The sequence below is a fragment of the Marmota monax genome, unplaced genomic scaffold, assembly GCF_021218885.2.
Source record: "Marmota monax isolate L192 unplaced genomic scaffold, Marmota_monax_Labrador192_F-V1.1 WCK01_AAM20220418_F8-fsc00084, whole genome shotgun sequence".
Lineage (NCBI taxonomy): Eukaryota > Metazoa > Chordata > Mammalia > Rodentia > Sciuridae > Marmota > Marmota monax.
In genome coordinates this window covers 6,609,979-6,626,175 of record NW_026694575.1, presented here as the reverse complement: position 1 = coordinate 6,626,175, position 16,197 = coordinate 6,609,979, and the positions used below count along the sequence as shown (strand labels likewise).

General features: G+C 43.4%; 1 protein-coding gene and 1 non-coding gene across 7 annotated transcripts in view; both read left to right on the top strand.

The window, feature by feature from the left end:
- Positions 1 to 5,130: 5,130 nt before the first annotated feature.
- Positions 5,131 to 16,197, top strand: part of Fbxw11 (F-box and WD repeat domain containing 11) — a 123,465-nt gene continuing 112,398 nt past the window's right edge. For 3 of the 6 annotated variants that reach the window (XM_046421347.2, XM_046421346.2, XM_058571832.1), the window contains exon 1: positions 5,131 to 5,296. In XM_046421347.2, coding sequence (XP_046277303.1) covers positions 5,252 to 5,296 — 45 coding nt within the window. In that variant the 5' untranslated portion in view covers positions 5,131 to 5,251. Of the gene's footprint in view, positions 5,297 to 5,630; positions 5,748 to 15,281; positions 15,444 to 16,197 lie in introns of those variants that run through there. The other 3 variants (XM_046421348.2, XM_046421349.2, XM_058571833.1) reach the window with 3 other exon arrangements.
- Positions 9,123 to 9,190, top strand: Trnas-cga (transfer RNA serine (anticodon CGA)). Its single transcript has one exon. It is a non-coding gene; the product is annotated as a tRNA-Ser (tRNA).

The window sequence follows — 16,197 nt, the reverse complement described above, 5'->3', positions numbered from 1 at the left end:
AAGACAGAGGGATAAAGGCATGGCCCCTTGTCCTATGAAGTAAGGTGCTGCTACCTTCAATACTTCTCACCAATATTCTCCTTACTATGGTTTCACAAGATTCCCCAAGAGAATTTCATTCTTTGATCTTAGCTGGAAAAGCATTATGTAAAAATCTCACTCCCTCACCCTCTCTTTCCATAATGTATCTGAATTCAGAAAATTCATCAGAGATCAAAATATACTATTTTTTGGGGGGTGGGCACTGGGGATTGAACTCGGGGGCACTCGACCACTAAGCCATGTCCCCAGCCCTATTTTGTATTTTATTTAGAGACAAGGGTCTCACTCAGTTGCTTAGCACCTTGCTTTTGCTGAGGCTGGCTTTGAACTCGTGATCCTCCTGCCTCAGTCTCCTGAACCGCTGAGATTACAGGCATGTATCACTATGCCCAGCATATATACATTTTAAAAATGTCCTTCTCAATGTCTTTAACAGTATTCATAAAGAAGGAATAAACAGAACCCTACCAAGGTTCATGATGCTTTGATTAGAAGAGATAGCATCAAGTCCCATATTTTGAAGAACTAGTTATTTTTTTGGTGCTCTATTAGTTATCTATTGCTGGATAATGCTTGTCCCAATACAGGTTAAACTAACAAATGTTATCTCGTTATCTGGCATATCTCTATGGGTCAGGAGTGCAAGAATGGCTGGAAGTTCTGGCTCAGGGCCTCTCAGAAGTCAAGAGTGTTGCTATAATTGGAATCTGGAATGTCCCCAAAGGCCTATGTTTTGAATGTCCCTAGCTACTGGGAGGTGGGAGAATCTTTGAGGTGGGGCTTCATGGGAGATCTTAGATCAATGGGTGCATGTCCTTGAAGGGAACTGTGGAACCCTGGTCCCCTCTTCAGCTGCCATGAGGTGAGCAGCTTGCTTTACCAAGTGCCAACCACCATGATGTACTGCCTTACCACAGGCCCCAGAGCAACGGGACCAACCAACCATGGACTCAAACCTCCAAAACTGTGAGCCGAGATAACCTTTTTCTTATTGTAAGTTTATACCCCAGGCATTTGTCTGTAGTAATGGAAATCTTATTGACACAGTGTTGAGGGGCTGCAGTCATCTGAAGGCTCAACTGGGGCAGGGGGAGCTGGCTCATTAGCAGGTCTGGCAAGTTAGTGCTGGCTGTTGGCAGATGGTTCTAGTTCCTTACCACATGGACCTCTCTCAAGCTTACTTGACCTTGATGGAAGAGGGTGGTGTGGCCCACTACATGTTGAAGTTTGCTGAGGTGCTGCAGGCAGGAAACAGCCTATTGAGATGTCAGGGAACTTGCTGGGAAGCTCATTTTGAATGTCCCAGTCGTGTGTGTGTGTGTGTGTGTGTGTGTGTGTGTGAGAGAGAGAGAGAGAGAGAGAGAGACAGACAGACAGACAAAGAGCTCACACACGTGAGTGTACGCACGTGAGAGGCACAGTTCTGTAAGTGGTCTGTGGCCATGAGCCAAAAAAGCAAGAAGGAAAAGAAAGTACCAGAACCAGGACCAGAAGCCCCCTCCATTCTGTTGTGTTCCTCCACTGCTCTCTACTGACAGTGAACCACAGTGCTGGCTGGCAGAGGAGAAATACTCATGGGGTCCTGCTCCCAATCTCAAAGTGTGGCAGGAAAGGTGCACTTGGAGCTGAGATTTTGTGAATAGCTAATAGGAGCACACACTAGTTGCTGCCAAACAATTCATGTATTTGATTCTGGAGTGTTGTCCTTGTCCCTGGGAGTGTCACCTTAGACACAGTGTATACACATCATTCCAGCTTTGTACAATCCAAGTTGTACAAATAATTTTGAATCCTGAGCATCTGGATCTCAGGGTTTTGGTTCAGGGACATGGACTTGTATCCTGCACCGTTAGCAAGTTTTGCGGACCCTGGAGCAAAGCTACCTCAAACATCAGGGGAAATGTGCTTCTGGGTCTTCTGCCTTTTCTCCAGGACCAAATCATCGCCAGCTGGTATCATGCCTGAGGCACTAAGAATATCTGAGTTTTTGTTCAGAAGAGGCGCACACTGAGTTTTTGTTCAGAAGAGGCAAGGGTGAGGAGATTGGCTGGGCTTGGCTTGTGTAGACTGCTGTCATTAACATGACTTTTTAATCCCACTGAGCTTTGGGAATTGGATCCAATAATATTAGTATTATTTTTCTTTTTAATGTGTGTGGGGGGTATGATTTAATAAAAGAACAGAAGCCTTGAGTCAATCTCTATTTCAGTTCTAATGACAGGATGGCAAACACAAATATCTATATTGATTTGGTACAAAATTAAAGAGAAGCATACGGATAGCTAGGATTTAAATGTCCCCACCAAAATTCAAGTTGAAATTTAATCCCCATTGCTAGGTGTTAAGAGGTGGGACCAGGTTGGACTGTTAAGAGTGACATGGTCATGAGGGCTGTGCCCTCATGAATGGATTGCGATATGAGGTACAAGGGAGTGGCTGTATCGTAAGCCACATGGCTAGCTTGCGCTGACTTGCCATGTGACACCCTCTGTCATGTCATGACCTAGGGAAAGGCCTTCATCAGATGCCAAGCAGATGCCAGTGCCATCCTGTTGGACTTCAGAACCATGAACTAAACACACCTCTTAGTCTCAGGTATTGTTACAGCAGCAGAAAAAAGACTAGGATACAGATACAGAATAACAGAGTGGTGACAACATGGGAAACCACGGAGGACAGACTTGACGTAAAGAAGACAGTGGCAGGGCTGGGGTGTGGCTCAGTGGTGGAGCGCTTGCCAGCATGTGCAAGGCCCTGGGTGCAATCCCTTGCACTGCAAGAACAAACCAATAGTCAGATATTCTAACTTTGAAAGAAAAGCTGGAAATGCAGATTTTAAAATGTGAAACTGTCAAATTTTAAAATAAGATGGTTTAAGATAAACATACACATGGGGAGGGTGCTCGTATTCAGCACAGGACTCCTGCCTGTCTCTGCTGTGCTATGTCCTGTGGCAGGTGCTGGGACCTTTGCAGTTTGGGTTGGCTGTTCCATTGGTGGAGCCCAATGAACCAAGCCTCTCTGCACTCACGTCCCTGTGGAGAACCTTTCCACACTGACTGTGGACTTGGTCTCATGACTTGCTTTGGCCAATGGGGCATTAGCAAGTGTGGTACAACCAGAGGCTTGACAAGCATTTGTTCATTGGGGCTTGTCCTCTTCCTAACCACCATGCAGAAGCTTGAGTGATAAGAAACCTTGTGGAAAAGAGAGGCACGAGAGGATGAGAAGTCATTTTGAAGGAGATTCCAGCTGACTGTAGCCCATGTGTAACCTCAGCTTATGCCATGTGGGCCCACACAATTGTAAAAATAGACCAATGCACCTAAGCTACTGAGTCTCGGGGCGGTTTGTTATATTGCAATAAGTAACTGAAATGAAGACCATTTATCTCAACCTCCTTGTTTTACTACTTAATGTCCCAAGGTCCAGAGAGGGAAAATTGCTTCATGAAATTCATACAACAAGTTAATGGCAATAACCTTCCAATTCTGGGCTCTTTCTTCCTATTGCTTTTCTTTCAATTCTCTTGGTGAAAAGCACCAAAGATTATGAAATGTCAAATTCTACCTGCAGGGAACTTAGACTGCATCCTGAGTGTATACAAATTACTGTAATAGCTCTGTCCTTAAAAAGGCAAAGATTTCTAGGTCATAGAAACGTTTGATAAACAGGAAAGCAAATGTCTCTGACACTGGGAGCTGGCCTGGTAAATGGGTTGGGTTGTAATGTTACTAGACAATAGCCTAGCCCTTACAGAGAGGCCTTGTGTTCTCCTATAGAACATAAACAATTTCACGGAACATCAACCTCAGATAAGGCCATTCTGTAATCATGGAAGATCAAGATAAAAGCAAGACTACTTCAAAATCATGTGTGAACACAGACAAAACCTGAACATTTTCCAAACCACAAAAGATGACTAAATACCCCCGACAGGCTAATTCCAGGGGCTGAACTTCTTTACCAATTACAGCTTTAGCGTCAGTTTTCTCTTCTGGCAGGTAAGATGTATACAGTTGTCCGATCATCGAATTACCACCCCCCCCCCCCCCCGGCCCGCCGGCATCTACTCCAGAGCCAAGCCCTCACTGGGGCGCCACGAGGTGCCCGGTGGCGTGTTGGGGATCATGGCGACTAGTACCCAACCCAGCTCACTCGCCGCCGGCTTGCTCCCGGGGCTGGGGAGGACACGGGCATCCCCGGGGCGGCGGAAGGCAGAGGTCACTAGAAGGCGTCTCCAGCAGTGTGCCCGCTGGCAGCCGATTGCTGTGGTTAACGTCTGCGTCCCCCCACCGGAGTCCCCCGAAGGCAGGGGCCTGTCTGTCGGGTAGAGCCGATCCCCAGGGCTTAGCACAGTGCCTAGCAGAGCATGGGGGCTTAAAAAGTGCTTTCAGAGCGAAGAAGTAAGAGGATCCGTCTTCAGAGAACCTGTCCTCTCAGCGCCCGCCAGTTCGCGGGGCACAGCGCAGCGCCGGCCGCCTCTCCCCTCTCCCCATTCGCGCCACGCCCGTCCTTTGCGAGTCCCGGCCGAGCTCCTCGCGCTCGGGCCCACCTGCCACGCCTGAGCCCTTGGCCTCCACCTTTGCGGGCACCTAGCATCCATCGCTCCATCACCCACCCCTCAACCAGAATAGCGCCCGCCGTGTGGCCACCGGACGCAGAGGGACGCAGGGGGACGCAGGGGGTCGCAGGCGGCCAACGCGCATGTGCGGAAGCCGGGCGCACGCAGGGCCTCTGACGAGCGAGGAGCGGTCTCGGGGTTTCTGTCCCGGTGCAAGCAGCCCCAGCCGGCAGGAAGTCGGCAGAGCCCAGCCGGAAGCAGAGCCGAGCGCGGCGCCTCCTGGGACATGTAGTCGCGGCGCGCGCGCGGCCTGTCCCGAGCCGGCCCTCGGTACTCGAGGTGCGCCCGACACGCGCTCGCAGCTCGGCGCAGCTTCCGGACGAAGGCGACCTCGGGACGCTGGGAGAGGCCCGGGGCGGGCTACGCCCCCTCAGCGCCCCGCGCCCGCGCCCGTGCCCGCGACGCCTGCTGGGAGCCGTAGTCCTCGCTCTGCGTGCTGCGTCCGCCGAGGGGAGGGCGGAGCTGCCGGCGGCCCGGGCGGGCTGGCAGCTAGAGTGGGTGCGATTGCCGCCTCCGCCGCCGCCTCCTCCGCCCGGGCCGTTCGCTGCTGCGCGGGGAGAGCGAGGCGGGGCCGCCGGGGCCGCCATGGAGCCCGACTCGGTGATTGAGGACAAGACCATCGAGCTCATGGTGAGTGCGGCCCGCGGGACCGTCCGCTCTTCCGTCCGGCCCCGGGCGGGCCTGCCCACCCAACGTCCGGCAAGAGCCCGGCCCGGCCCAGGCGGCGCCCCCGCCTCCCCGCGCTCGGGTTCGGCGCAGGCCTTCCGCGCCCCGGAGCTCGCTGCCGGCCTGGCCCCCTCGGTGCCCGCGGCTCGCCCCCTCCCGGCCCGGCCCCGGCCCGGCCCCGGCGGCCTTGCTCGCTTGCTGTGGCCGCGGTCGCACGCGCGCTGGCCTCGCCTTCTCCCTCTGCGGAGGGGGATTTGCCGAGTGTCCCCGGCCCGGCCCGCACCACTCTCCGAGCCCCGCCAGGCCACGGGAGATGGTGGGAGGGGTGCGGAGGAGAGGTCCAGGCCCTCGGGCCCGCCGTCCTGGCGGGGCTCCCGGCACCACTGCCCTGGCCCGCGGCCGTGCGGATGCCGAGGTAGGCCCCGCGGGGCCGGGGGTGGGCGGCCCGGCCCGGGGCTGTGGCGGAGAGGGGCCTCCCTCCGGGCCCCTGTGGTGTCGGGCTGCTCGGACAAAGGGCTTCCCAGCGGCGGTGGGGTGTTTTCCTAGCGAGGCCCCAGGTGCTCCGGATTCCATCCCCCAGGAAAGGAAAACCGCAACTTTACGTTTTCCGAGCAGTTTAGGGAACCGGGGTTGGGGGCGTACTCAGCTGCCACCCGGGGTTTCTTCTTAAAAGGGGGGAGGGGGAGTCCTTGGCCCCTGGGGAAGCGATCCCTTTTCTGTTAGAAACTGTTAGTAGCCATGCTAGTCTCCCTGGTCCAGTGACACCCCTAATTTTTTTTTTTTTTGCCTTAGGACTGACTTGGAGCCAGAAAGGGTTTTTAGAAACAGAACACACAGAGTGGCTAGTAAAAGTGAGGAATTTGCTAATTAGTAGGTGATATAGTGGAAGAAGGAAAATATGGCAGGTATTACCTGGCAATTTGAACATTAGGGAAATCAAACGGGCTCTGGAGAGTGGGGAGGAAGTCTTTCCCTCAGCAAGTGGACTTGCGCAGGGTTTCTTCCTGTGGAAACCTTGACAGTTTCTTTGCATCTATGCTAACACAGTAACAATTTCTACCCCAGGGTTGAAAGGAAAGGTGAAAGAATCTACTTAACCTAGCAAAGTGTTTTCCTAGCCAGTCTTCTCCTGGGTGAAAATGTTTGAGTCAGTGATTCCACGGGTAGGGTTGGTGACATCAGAGCCACTTCCCCCATTTAATGCTATAAATAATAAATGGTGACACTGAAAGTCTGTTGGATAGTTGCATGGTTTTTGTGGATGATGGTATCTGGGGATTTGAGATGCATGTTTTAAAAATGGAAGTACAGTAGCATAAATACAAAGGGAGTTTAATATTTGCTATTATTTGCATAATTCACAGAACTAGACTAATCCAGCATTCTTGAAAACTAGAGGGGAAAACCTTTGGTAGTATCTGATTTGTGCGAGTGTGTGTGCACGCCCGCATGTAGGTGTGACTGTTTTCAAAGGGATCATGTCACCTGTGGGTTTTTATTTGATCTTCATTAATTGAGTAACTTTTCCTTTTCAGCATAATTTATCAAACTGGTCAACAGTTTGATATATGGCACCTTTTGTAGTGGATTATTTTGGCAAAATATCTTAATTGGAGTGACGTACACATTTTTAAGGATGTAGAATATATGTTCTTTAAACAGGAGGAGTTTTTCATATTGGAAAGCTGTAACTTGGTACCTCTGAGTGCTGTTCTGCACTCCTTCTGTTTCCATTCAATTAAAAAAAATAACTAAAATGTCTTTATTTTCAAAAGAATTAGAATAAATACAATGTAACCCATGTCAGTGCCTTTGAGTATATGGTTGGAGGGGGGAGGAGTCTTTACATTTTAAAACTGGTTTTTAAATTTGCTGACTTTCCGGGCTGGAGTTGTGGCTCAATGGTAGAGCACTTGCCTAGCACGAGCAAGGCCCTGAATTTGATCCTCAGCACCATATAAAAATAAAATAAAGATATTGTGTCCAACAACAACAACAACAACAACAAAAATAAATTTGCTGACTTTCTATGCTTATAAACTTTAAAAAGTTTTGATTTCAGGACCGAGGGAGCAGCTCAGTGGTGGAGCATGTGCTTAATATGCATAAGGCCCTGGGTTCAATCCCTAGCAACACCCCCCCCCCCCAAAAAAAAAAATAAATAAAATAAAATAAAAAGTTTTGATTTTATATGATAGTAAACCATGTAAGCATATTGTAAACTAGGATTTAAACTAAGATTCTTATAAAATTTAACAAAAGAGTTTCATAGTTACGATCAATTTAAAAATATCTTTTCACTTAAGTGTTTGGATATTTCTTGAAAGGGATATTAGATAAGAGACTTGGATGACCCTTCTCATAAACATGTGTGTATTTATGTTAGTGTAATAGATGACACAGGTGCTTAACCCACTGACTGAGTAAATCCAGGATCAAATGCAGAATGATAATGCCTTACAGTCCAATTGCATGTGGCTTTAGTATTCACTACATTTTTTTCCCTTTAATGGTTATCTTCTTTTTTTAATTGATTTTATTATTTTTTAAAATACACGACAGCAATGGAATGCATTACAATTCTTATTACACATATAGAGTACAATTTTTCGTATCTCTGTAGAAAGTATGTTCATGTCAATTTATGCCTTTATACATTTGTACTTTTTTTTTGCATTACAATTCTTTTTTTTTTAAATTTTTTTTTTTGTTGTTGTAGTTGGACACAATACCTTTATTTTTATTTTTATGTGGTGCTGAGGATTGAACCCAGGGCCTTGCACATGCTAGGCGAGCACTCTACTGCTGAGCCACCACCTCAGCCCATATTACAATTCTTAATACACATATATACCACAATTTTTCATATCTCTGTATATAAAGTTCACTACATTTAAATTACAATTTTCGGGCTGGGGATGTGGCTCAAGCAGTAGCGGGCTCGCCTGGCATGTGTGCGGCCCAGGTTCGATCCTCAGCACCACATAGAAACAAAGATGTTGTGTCTACCGAAAACTAAAAAAAAATAAATATTAAAGAAATTCTCTCTCTCTCACTCTCTCTAAAAAAAAAAAAAAAAAAAAATTACAATTTTCAGAAATAGATTAAAATATTTTTTTATATTGGTTTTAAAATAACATAATTGAAGAAGGGGAATGGTTAAACTGATGGTATTTTGGGAGCCCAGAGCTTGAAATATTTTAGATTTTTATTAGATAGCTTCAGAATAATTTTATTAGCCCAAAATTTGTAATTATAGTAATCAATGGTTAACAAGATCATTTTCATGTGATGTTCTAGAACATGCTATATTAAAAAGAGGAACACATTTCTAGTTCTCCATTTCTTAATCTCATCCCTCTACTTTCTTTTTTTTCTTTAATTTTTATTGTTGGTTGTTCAAAACATTACATAGTTCTTGACAAATCATATTTCACACTTTGATTCAAGTGGGTTATGAACTCCCATTTTTACCCCGTATACAGATTGCAGCATCACATCGGTTACACATCCACTGTTTTACATCATCCCTCTACTTTCTTGGTTGATTCTTCTTTTTTGCACTTTTGAGAAAATATTACTGTTTTTTTTTTTTTTTTTTAAGTGCTGAGAATGGAACCCAGGTCTGGTGATCTAACCCCAGGCCTCTCACATGCTAGGCAAGCACTCTACCACTGATCATTTATTACTGGATTAGTAGGAAATAAAGCTAGTTATGGTTATGGTTGAGGGTGGGGACATAGATTAGTGGTAGAATGCATTTAGGAGTCCATGAGTTCAGGGCTGGGGATATAGCTCAGTTGGTAGAGTGCTTGCCTCGAATGCACAAGGACCTGGGTTCAATCCCCAGCATCAAAAAAAAAAAAAAAAAAAGTCCTTCAGTTCAGTTCTAGCACTCCCCCTCCCCCCCAAAAAAAATATATATATATGTTCACACATATACATACATATAGTAGAATAATTAAATCTCCAGATTTCATCTACCCTCTTGTGATTGTTCCTTCTTGAGGCCTAGGTACAGTAAAGATGCTTCTCCCCCTAACCTTTGGCATGGGAGTCAGGCTTTAGTTGTCTCAATCAAAAGCTTATAGTCTCTACTAAATTTTCAATTGCTGATAGTGAATACCACCACATGACTTTCATGACCTTATATTGGCCCAGTGCTTTACCTATTTTGTAGGCCTGTTTTTCAAACTTCTGACTTCGATACTGTCAGCTGTATTATGAGTGAAATAGAAGAGTGGTAATCCATTTTGGAAATATAGAAAGTTCCTGGTAGGCTTTGCTGGAGAGAATGCAGACTGTGCATTATGTATCATGTATTTATTAACTCTTGAGTTAGGAATAGGATTTGATGTTCAGTCACTCATCTTTAGAAAGCACTCACAAGAACTGCTGATTGGGAGAGAAAAATGGTTAGTCTTTTACATCAAGAAAATTGATGTAAAAAGTTTAAAAACTAATCCTGCTTTTTTCTTTGTTTTCTTTTTTCCTGGGGTGCTGAGGATTGAACCCAGGGCTTTGTGCATGCGAGGCAAGCACTCTTCCAACTGAGCTATATCTCCAGCCTTAAACCTGCTTTCTTTATGAGTGTGAGCAGATCTCTTTTCCCTTTGCACAATTAATGATGAGCTATACTCCATTATTAGATGTTGAATGATTCCCCTGTGTTAAGTGACCTTATGTGAGTCATTTCCTTTCTGTGTTATCTCTAAAGTGGTTGAATTGTTGAATGAAGTAATATAGATTAAAATACATTAGTCCTTATTAAATTGTGATATAAATGCTATTTTTAGAGTTGCTGAAGTACAGGCAGATTACAGGGCCAAGGAGATAAAAGAAACTGATAAGAGAAGTTATTGGAAATTTTCGTCTCTCTCTTTTTGGATCCTTTTTTCCCCTTCCCTCTTGGTGATTTTCTAAGCCATGAAAGTGGATTGTCTAGTGACTCTATCAAGAAATTGGATTTTTGTTACCATAATTTGTTCTCATATACCTTCAGTGGTATGCTAATTTCCCAAATGCAGATTAAATAGACACAGATTTCAGTGGGGGTTCAAATGAAATAAACCACATATATATTTATAGACCTCATTGACCTGCCTAAAGAAGCTGTACCTAAAATACTGATGTATTTGTCTGTGATTTTGTAGTAGATTACATGTCCTTTCAGATTTGATGAGGATAAACATGTTCCTGAACTCAGGTCTTAGTCTACTGATACTCTATTTTACAGATCCCAGAGAAATTACCAGGCCATTGTACAGCACATACACTCCTCTGAGCAGTGCTGTTTGGGCCTCTGAATTCAAGAAACAAAGTATTTTTCTTTGTGAGCTCTTGGGATGGTAGGTCTTCCTTGTGATATTTGCCCTTTATGGGAAAGAAAGCATTTCCGGTCCTAGTGATTCTACATCTGGTCTCCCTTCAGATCTCAATCTCCCTTCTGGTTTTTCCCCTTGACTTTCTTCACTTAATTCTATTTTCCAGTTGAAGATTGGAGGACTATGGTCCTCCAAATTCTGTTCATGACATTTCCTGCGACAACAGTGGTGTGAACTGATTTAAGAGGTGGCTCTCTGGCCAAATTGGCTTAGGTCACATCTCAGCAATCTTCTCTTATACTTATGCTGATAAAACCCTATCAACCCACAAAACACAACAGATGCCACCTCTTTTGATGTTAGTTGTATTACAGTGGCTGATACCATCTTGCTTTATATCTGTAGCACTGTGTACCTAGTAATCATTCTTAAATTAAATGAAGGAATTCTGGCACTTTGTATTCGTCTTGTAGTACTTAACATACTCTGGACTAAGAGAATTGGGATCTTTATTCATCTTCCTGTGGCACACGACTCCTTCATACACACAGTGCATTCTTACAGGTGTTCAGTAAATGTAGAACTGAGTTTTCCCGGTGATTGTTTTCACATATTATGCTTTCTGCCTTTATCTTAATCATCTTGTCTTTTTGGAAATTTTCATCTGTTATTAATTTCTCACAGTAATCTTAATTTTTATGGGATTCATCATATCTTACTGAATACTATAGAAATTTGTGATTGGGTTACATTACTTTCCTGAGGCTGTATCTGACAGTCCTTTTACTCCTTCACAATGCTGAGCCCATGTGTGGGTGCTCAGTAGGTATTTATTGATTTAAATTAATGTTAGCCTTTTTTTTTTTTTTTCATGCTATGAAACCTTTTAAGATTTCCTTTTGATTTAAGATAAGGTAGAGATAAATAGAGGAGAAAGACTAGTGAGGGAAAGTGGCAGATGTTGGGTGGAGCGCAGGATGTTCAGACACATTTCAAACATGATTTGCAGTGTTACACAATGCAGATTGATTTACGTACATCCCATAGTGATTGCTAGCAAAGAATTGAGGAAACCAAGTTGCTTTTATGTCTTCGTGAATTTGTTGAATAACCCTACGTGTTCTCTGACCTTAAAAAACATGGTTTAGTAGCAGAAAGGGCATGGGCTGTAGAGTGACACCTGAGCTCCTTTGCTTCTCTGTCACTGTGAGCTATGTGGCCTTCCAGGAAACCCTTCTGTGGTGCTTTTGATTGTCTGTACGTGTAAGGAGACTTGGGTAGTGCTCCAGGTTGTTGAAGAGCTGTCAGGGAAGGACCTTGCAGAGCTTGCTTTTCAGCAGTGCTGCCTTTCTAACTTGACTGCAAATACAGGGACCATATTTTGTGAAGCAAAATCAAGACAGATGGTGTGGTTTTAATTTTTTCACTTGAGTTGAGCATGTATTTATTTGTAAAGCTTTACAGAGGCCTAACATTTCCTTGCTTTTAGCCATATATTTAATAAGCCATCTTTGGGGGAAATGATGAAATCACATTGTATTGCTACTAGTTTGGAAAATCTGGGAGGTATTGTTACGGTTGGTTACTAAGACGCATCAATTTGGCCTGATTAGATCTCTGTTGTAACTACAGCAAGAACCCACTGAGTTGTTTTAGGTATCATGGTAGAAAGAAGCTGTTGATTAGTTTACAAGAACATTATGGGAAATTATGGATTTTCAATTTTTTAAAAATCCAGTCCTTTTTATTTTTTATTTTAAGACAAGGTCTTAGGGCTGGGGGTGTGGCTCAGTGGTAGAGTGCTTGCCTAGCACATTTGAAACATTGGATTTGATCTGCTCAGCATCACATAATAAACAAACAAACAAATAAATAAATAAATAAATGTATTGTGTCCATCTACAACTAGAAGAATATTAAAGAAAAGACAGGGTCTTGCTAAGTTGCTTAGGGCCTTGCTAAGTTGCTGAGGCTGACCTCAAACATGCCATCCTCTGTCTCAGCTTCCCAAGATTACAGGTGTAATTGTTATAGGTGTTGTGCCTGGTTTGATTTTTGAATTCTGATTTTGAATTCTGATTCTTATCTTAGCAAAGCTGGTGGTTTTGACCTTTAACAGAATAAGCAAGATTTCCTTATGAGTTATATTATTGTTCATTGAATTAGTTAACAGTGGGGGGAAAAACCAGTTGGTCAAGAATGAGCTTGTTACACTCTTTTAAGTTTCTGCTTGATTGCAATTGCTTAATAGGAAGTTTGTCTTTGTAAGCAAATGAGAGACAACCAGGGAGACCTGACAGTCCAGTAGGGTGTCTCTAACCCTGGTCTTACTGTTTAAGCAAAACTCAAAGATTGTAGATTTCTGTGATGTCAGCAGGAAGCATTTTTAGGAAATTCCCGGTCCTGGTTAGTCAACAGTGAAAACCTTCACAGTCTGGAGAGCTGTGAAGTAGGAACAGAGGGCTGCCAGCATGGAATCTGGGGAAAAAGAGGAGTCTGCTCATGAGCAGAGAAGGTGCCCCTGTGAGTATGAAGAACTAGGAGGCCTAGTGCAAAGCTTTGGACCCAGAGAAGGGAAAGAAAACATTTCAGGAGGGCTCTACTGTTGAGGAAAAGGAACTTGAGTATTTTTAAAATTTATTTAATAATTGAGAACATTTAACTGGTTTTTAGAACTAGTAATGAAATATACTTGGTTCTCCAAAATGCCTACTTGAGAGAGACAAAGAAAAAGAGGCTGGGACAGGAAGAACTCAGTCCTGGCACTGCTGTCTGGCATCTGTTGATCTTAGTGTCTCTAGCATGAGGCTTGCCATCAGTTAGGCATTGAAGAAGAAATGAATTTTTTTTTTTTTTTTTTGAAGGAAAGGAGGAAAGATTAACTCAGTACTGAAAAAGGGCCTGAGGAGTCAAGAGATTCAGAAATGAATCTGTCAAATTGTGGTTGTGCTTTGCTATCACTTGTTCTGCATTTTGAATATAACAGTAAGTAATACTCTGAGAAAACATAATATATTGCTTTAGTAATTAACTGTTAGCCATAGCTTACTAGCTACTTTTATCAAAATTTGGTTTCCAATTTATTCTTGACTTGAGTAATATCATGGGAGAAACTTATCACTCGTATTTTTTTTTTTTTTTTTTTGTCCTGGGATTTTACTTACGTGAACTCATTTAAGTTGTATTAAGAGATTTCCATTTGATGGTTATGGTGAGGTTAATATAGGCTGGGATTTCATTGACTTCATTTGCTTTGCCCACAGTGTGAAAGATCAAATTGTCTTTAGTCATTGCCTATGGATTGTTAACAAATCTTAAAGTGTGAAAGTTACTTGGGTTCAACTGAATTTGGGATTCTTTGTCACAGACAGACTTTACAGCTAAACACAAGGAATGCTTACACACCATCATAATGTGTTTTGTTTTAGCATTATATTATAGGCCTTAGAACTCTGTGGCTCTTTGGTAATGCAATGCTTTTTTAAGTGGCAAGATCTGGAGAGTTTGCCTCTCAGCATGGCTCAACCGGTTCAGCTAGGCTGGAGTTTTTACTATTGGTGTGTTTCTGAAGTTCTCAGTTCCCATGTTCATTAACTTAGGACTTTCAAAAGTAAAGCTTAGGTCCCAGGAATCCCATCCTTTCTGACCCTTGGACATGGGGGGCAGTGGTGAAGAGGGGTGTTGGCTCTGCCATCTAGTAGACTGGAGTGTGGGCAAGTTGTTTCTTTCTGCTCTTCTTTGAGAATTAAATATGGGTAATTAAAGTGGAGGGCCTGACCCATTAGCAATAAAGGCAGGTGTTATAATTACAGCAAGAGCATTTTGACAGTAGTGTGGCAGTCGAGGAAGGAGCAAATCTATGTGCAAATAAATTCAACTTTTAAATTTTCTCTGTGTCATCTTATTGGATACTTTTTTCTCTTTCATGTAGTTTGTTTATAGTTCAGTCTAAGGGAAGAGTTGGTATGGTAGAAAAAAAAATTCATGTAATATGGAATGGACTTAATATTTAAGGGTGTGCCCTAGTTGTTTCTTATTGTCCTTCATGATTTTTCCTTGTTTACTTGCTGACTGGCCATTGTTGGGTATTGGCCTTTATTGAATAGAAGTTTACTCTTAAATCCTTCTAAAATGTTTTGTATGGCAGCTGAGGGTTGAGGATTTGGGTGATATGTGAAGATTTGATGTCTTTTGTGTAGCAAACCAAAAGATTGCTTTGAGAGGTGCTTAAGTAAGTATCTTTATTGGGAGGTATTTGAACCCTCCCATCTCATTCATTTTGATTGACAGGTGTTTTGTAATGGTGAAGGAGCTGTCTTAGGAAACAGATAAAGGACACTTTATGTGGATGGTTGGGTCAGTTTTTATTTGCTTTCATTTGGAAATTGCATGCTATTTATTGCAAGTACATACTACCATTAGAGCCGCTTCATTATTTGCCTCGGAGTTTCTTGCTGAGGAGGAATACTGCCGCAGGCCTTTGATGCCAGTACCTGACTTGGGCTGCGCCTTCTTTCTGTACCTCAGATCCACCATTTCATTGACCCTTCCTTCCATTCCTTGGTGGCTGTCCTTTGCCGCTGGTGCCATGGTGGGTGTATGGATTGCTTTCTGTCTTTCAACAGTTACCGAAGTGCATGTTTGGGATTTTGTTGAAGAAAGCTGGATACAGTAAACGGAAAGAATCTTGGAAGATGCTTGACTGCTGTCTTTTCTCAGACTAGTCTGAAAGGGAGTACCCCCATTCATTCTGGATTGGTGGATCTGAAGTACAAAATATTTTCCAGGTAAGCGATTACCCTGTATTGTTTTGTTTTGTGGAACTCACTGAAAGAAACTTAAAAAAAAATCTTTTTCTTTCTGTTTTTCATTACTAGGGGAAGAAAGAAATACTAGATATTTGTGCTTAGTGTGTGTTTGAGTGGGGATCAGGGATGGAACTGCTAGTAAAAAACTTTGTTTCAGTGTAAGAAATGCAATTATAGGCCTAAGTAGTTTTTAGTTATAGTCTAGACAGTACTGTAAACGGAATTTTTTTTGGATGGGGGGATAGCTCATTAAATATGGAACACATGGTCGTTTTGAGGCATCACACAAAATTTACAGGCAATATCTGGTAAAACTACTTTCTGTAGTTACCATGTAATAGTGGTCTTTTGTCCTCAGGACTCTTGGGAGTCTTCAAAGGAAGTTTTAGCAACTGTAGCAATTGTTATTGAGAGATGTGCTAAATGCCAGGCCAGTTACAGGCTTTTGCATGTATTTCTTAATTGGCCTAGTGCTTCACCTGTGTTTTAGAGAAGTCTAAATGAGGCTGGTGAACATTAAATAAGGGCAAGTTGCTCAGGGTCATACAGCTAGGCAGTAGCACATCCAGGCTTTACAATTGCATTTTGTATTCCCAACACTTTGGGTCTTACCATCTTACTCCATTTGTTGAAATTTGTACTTCAACTTCTGGATTTCCAGTTTGATTTTCTGCAGCGACTTTTCACTTCAAGTCGTGTAGGGACATTGTGTGGCATGTGGCATTGTGTGGCA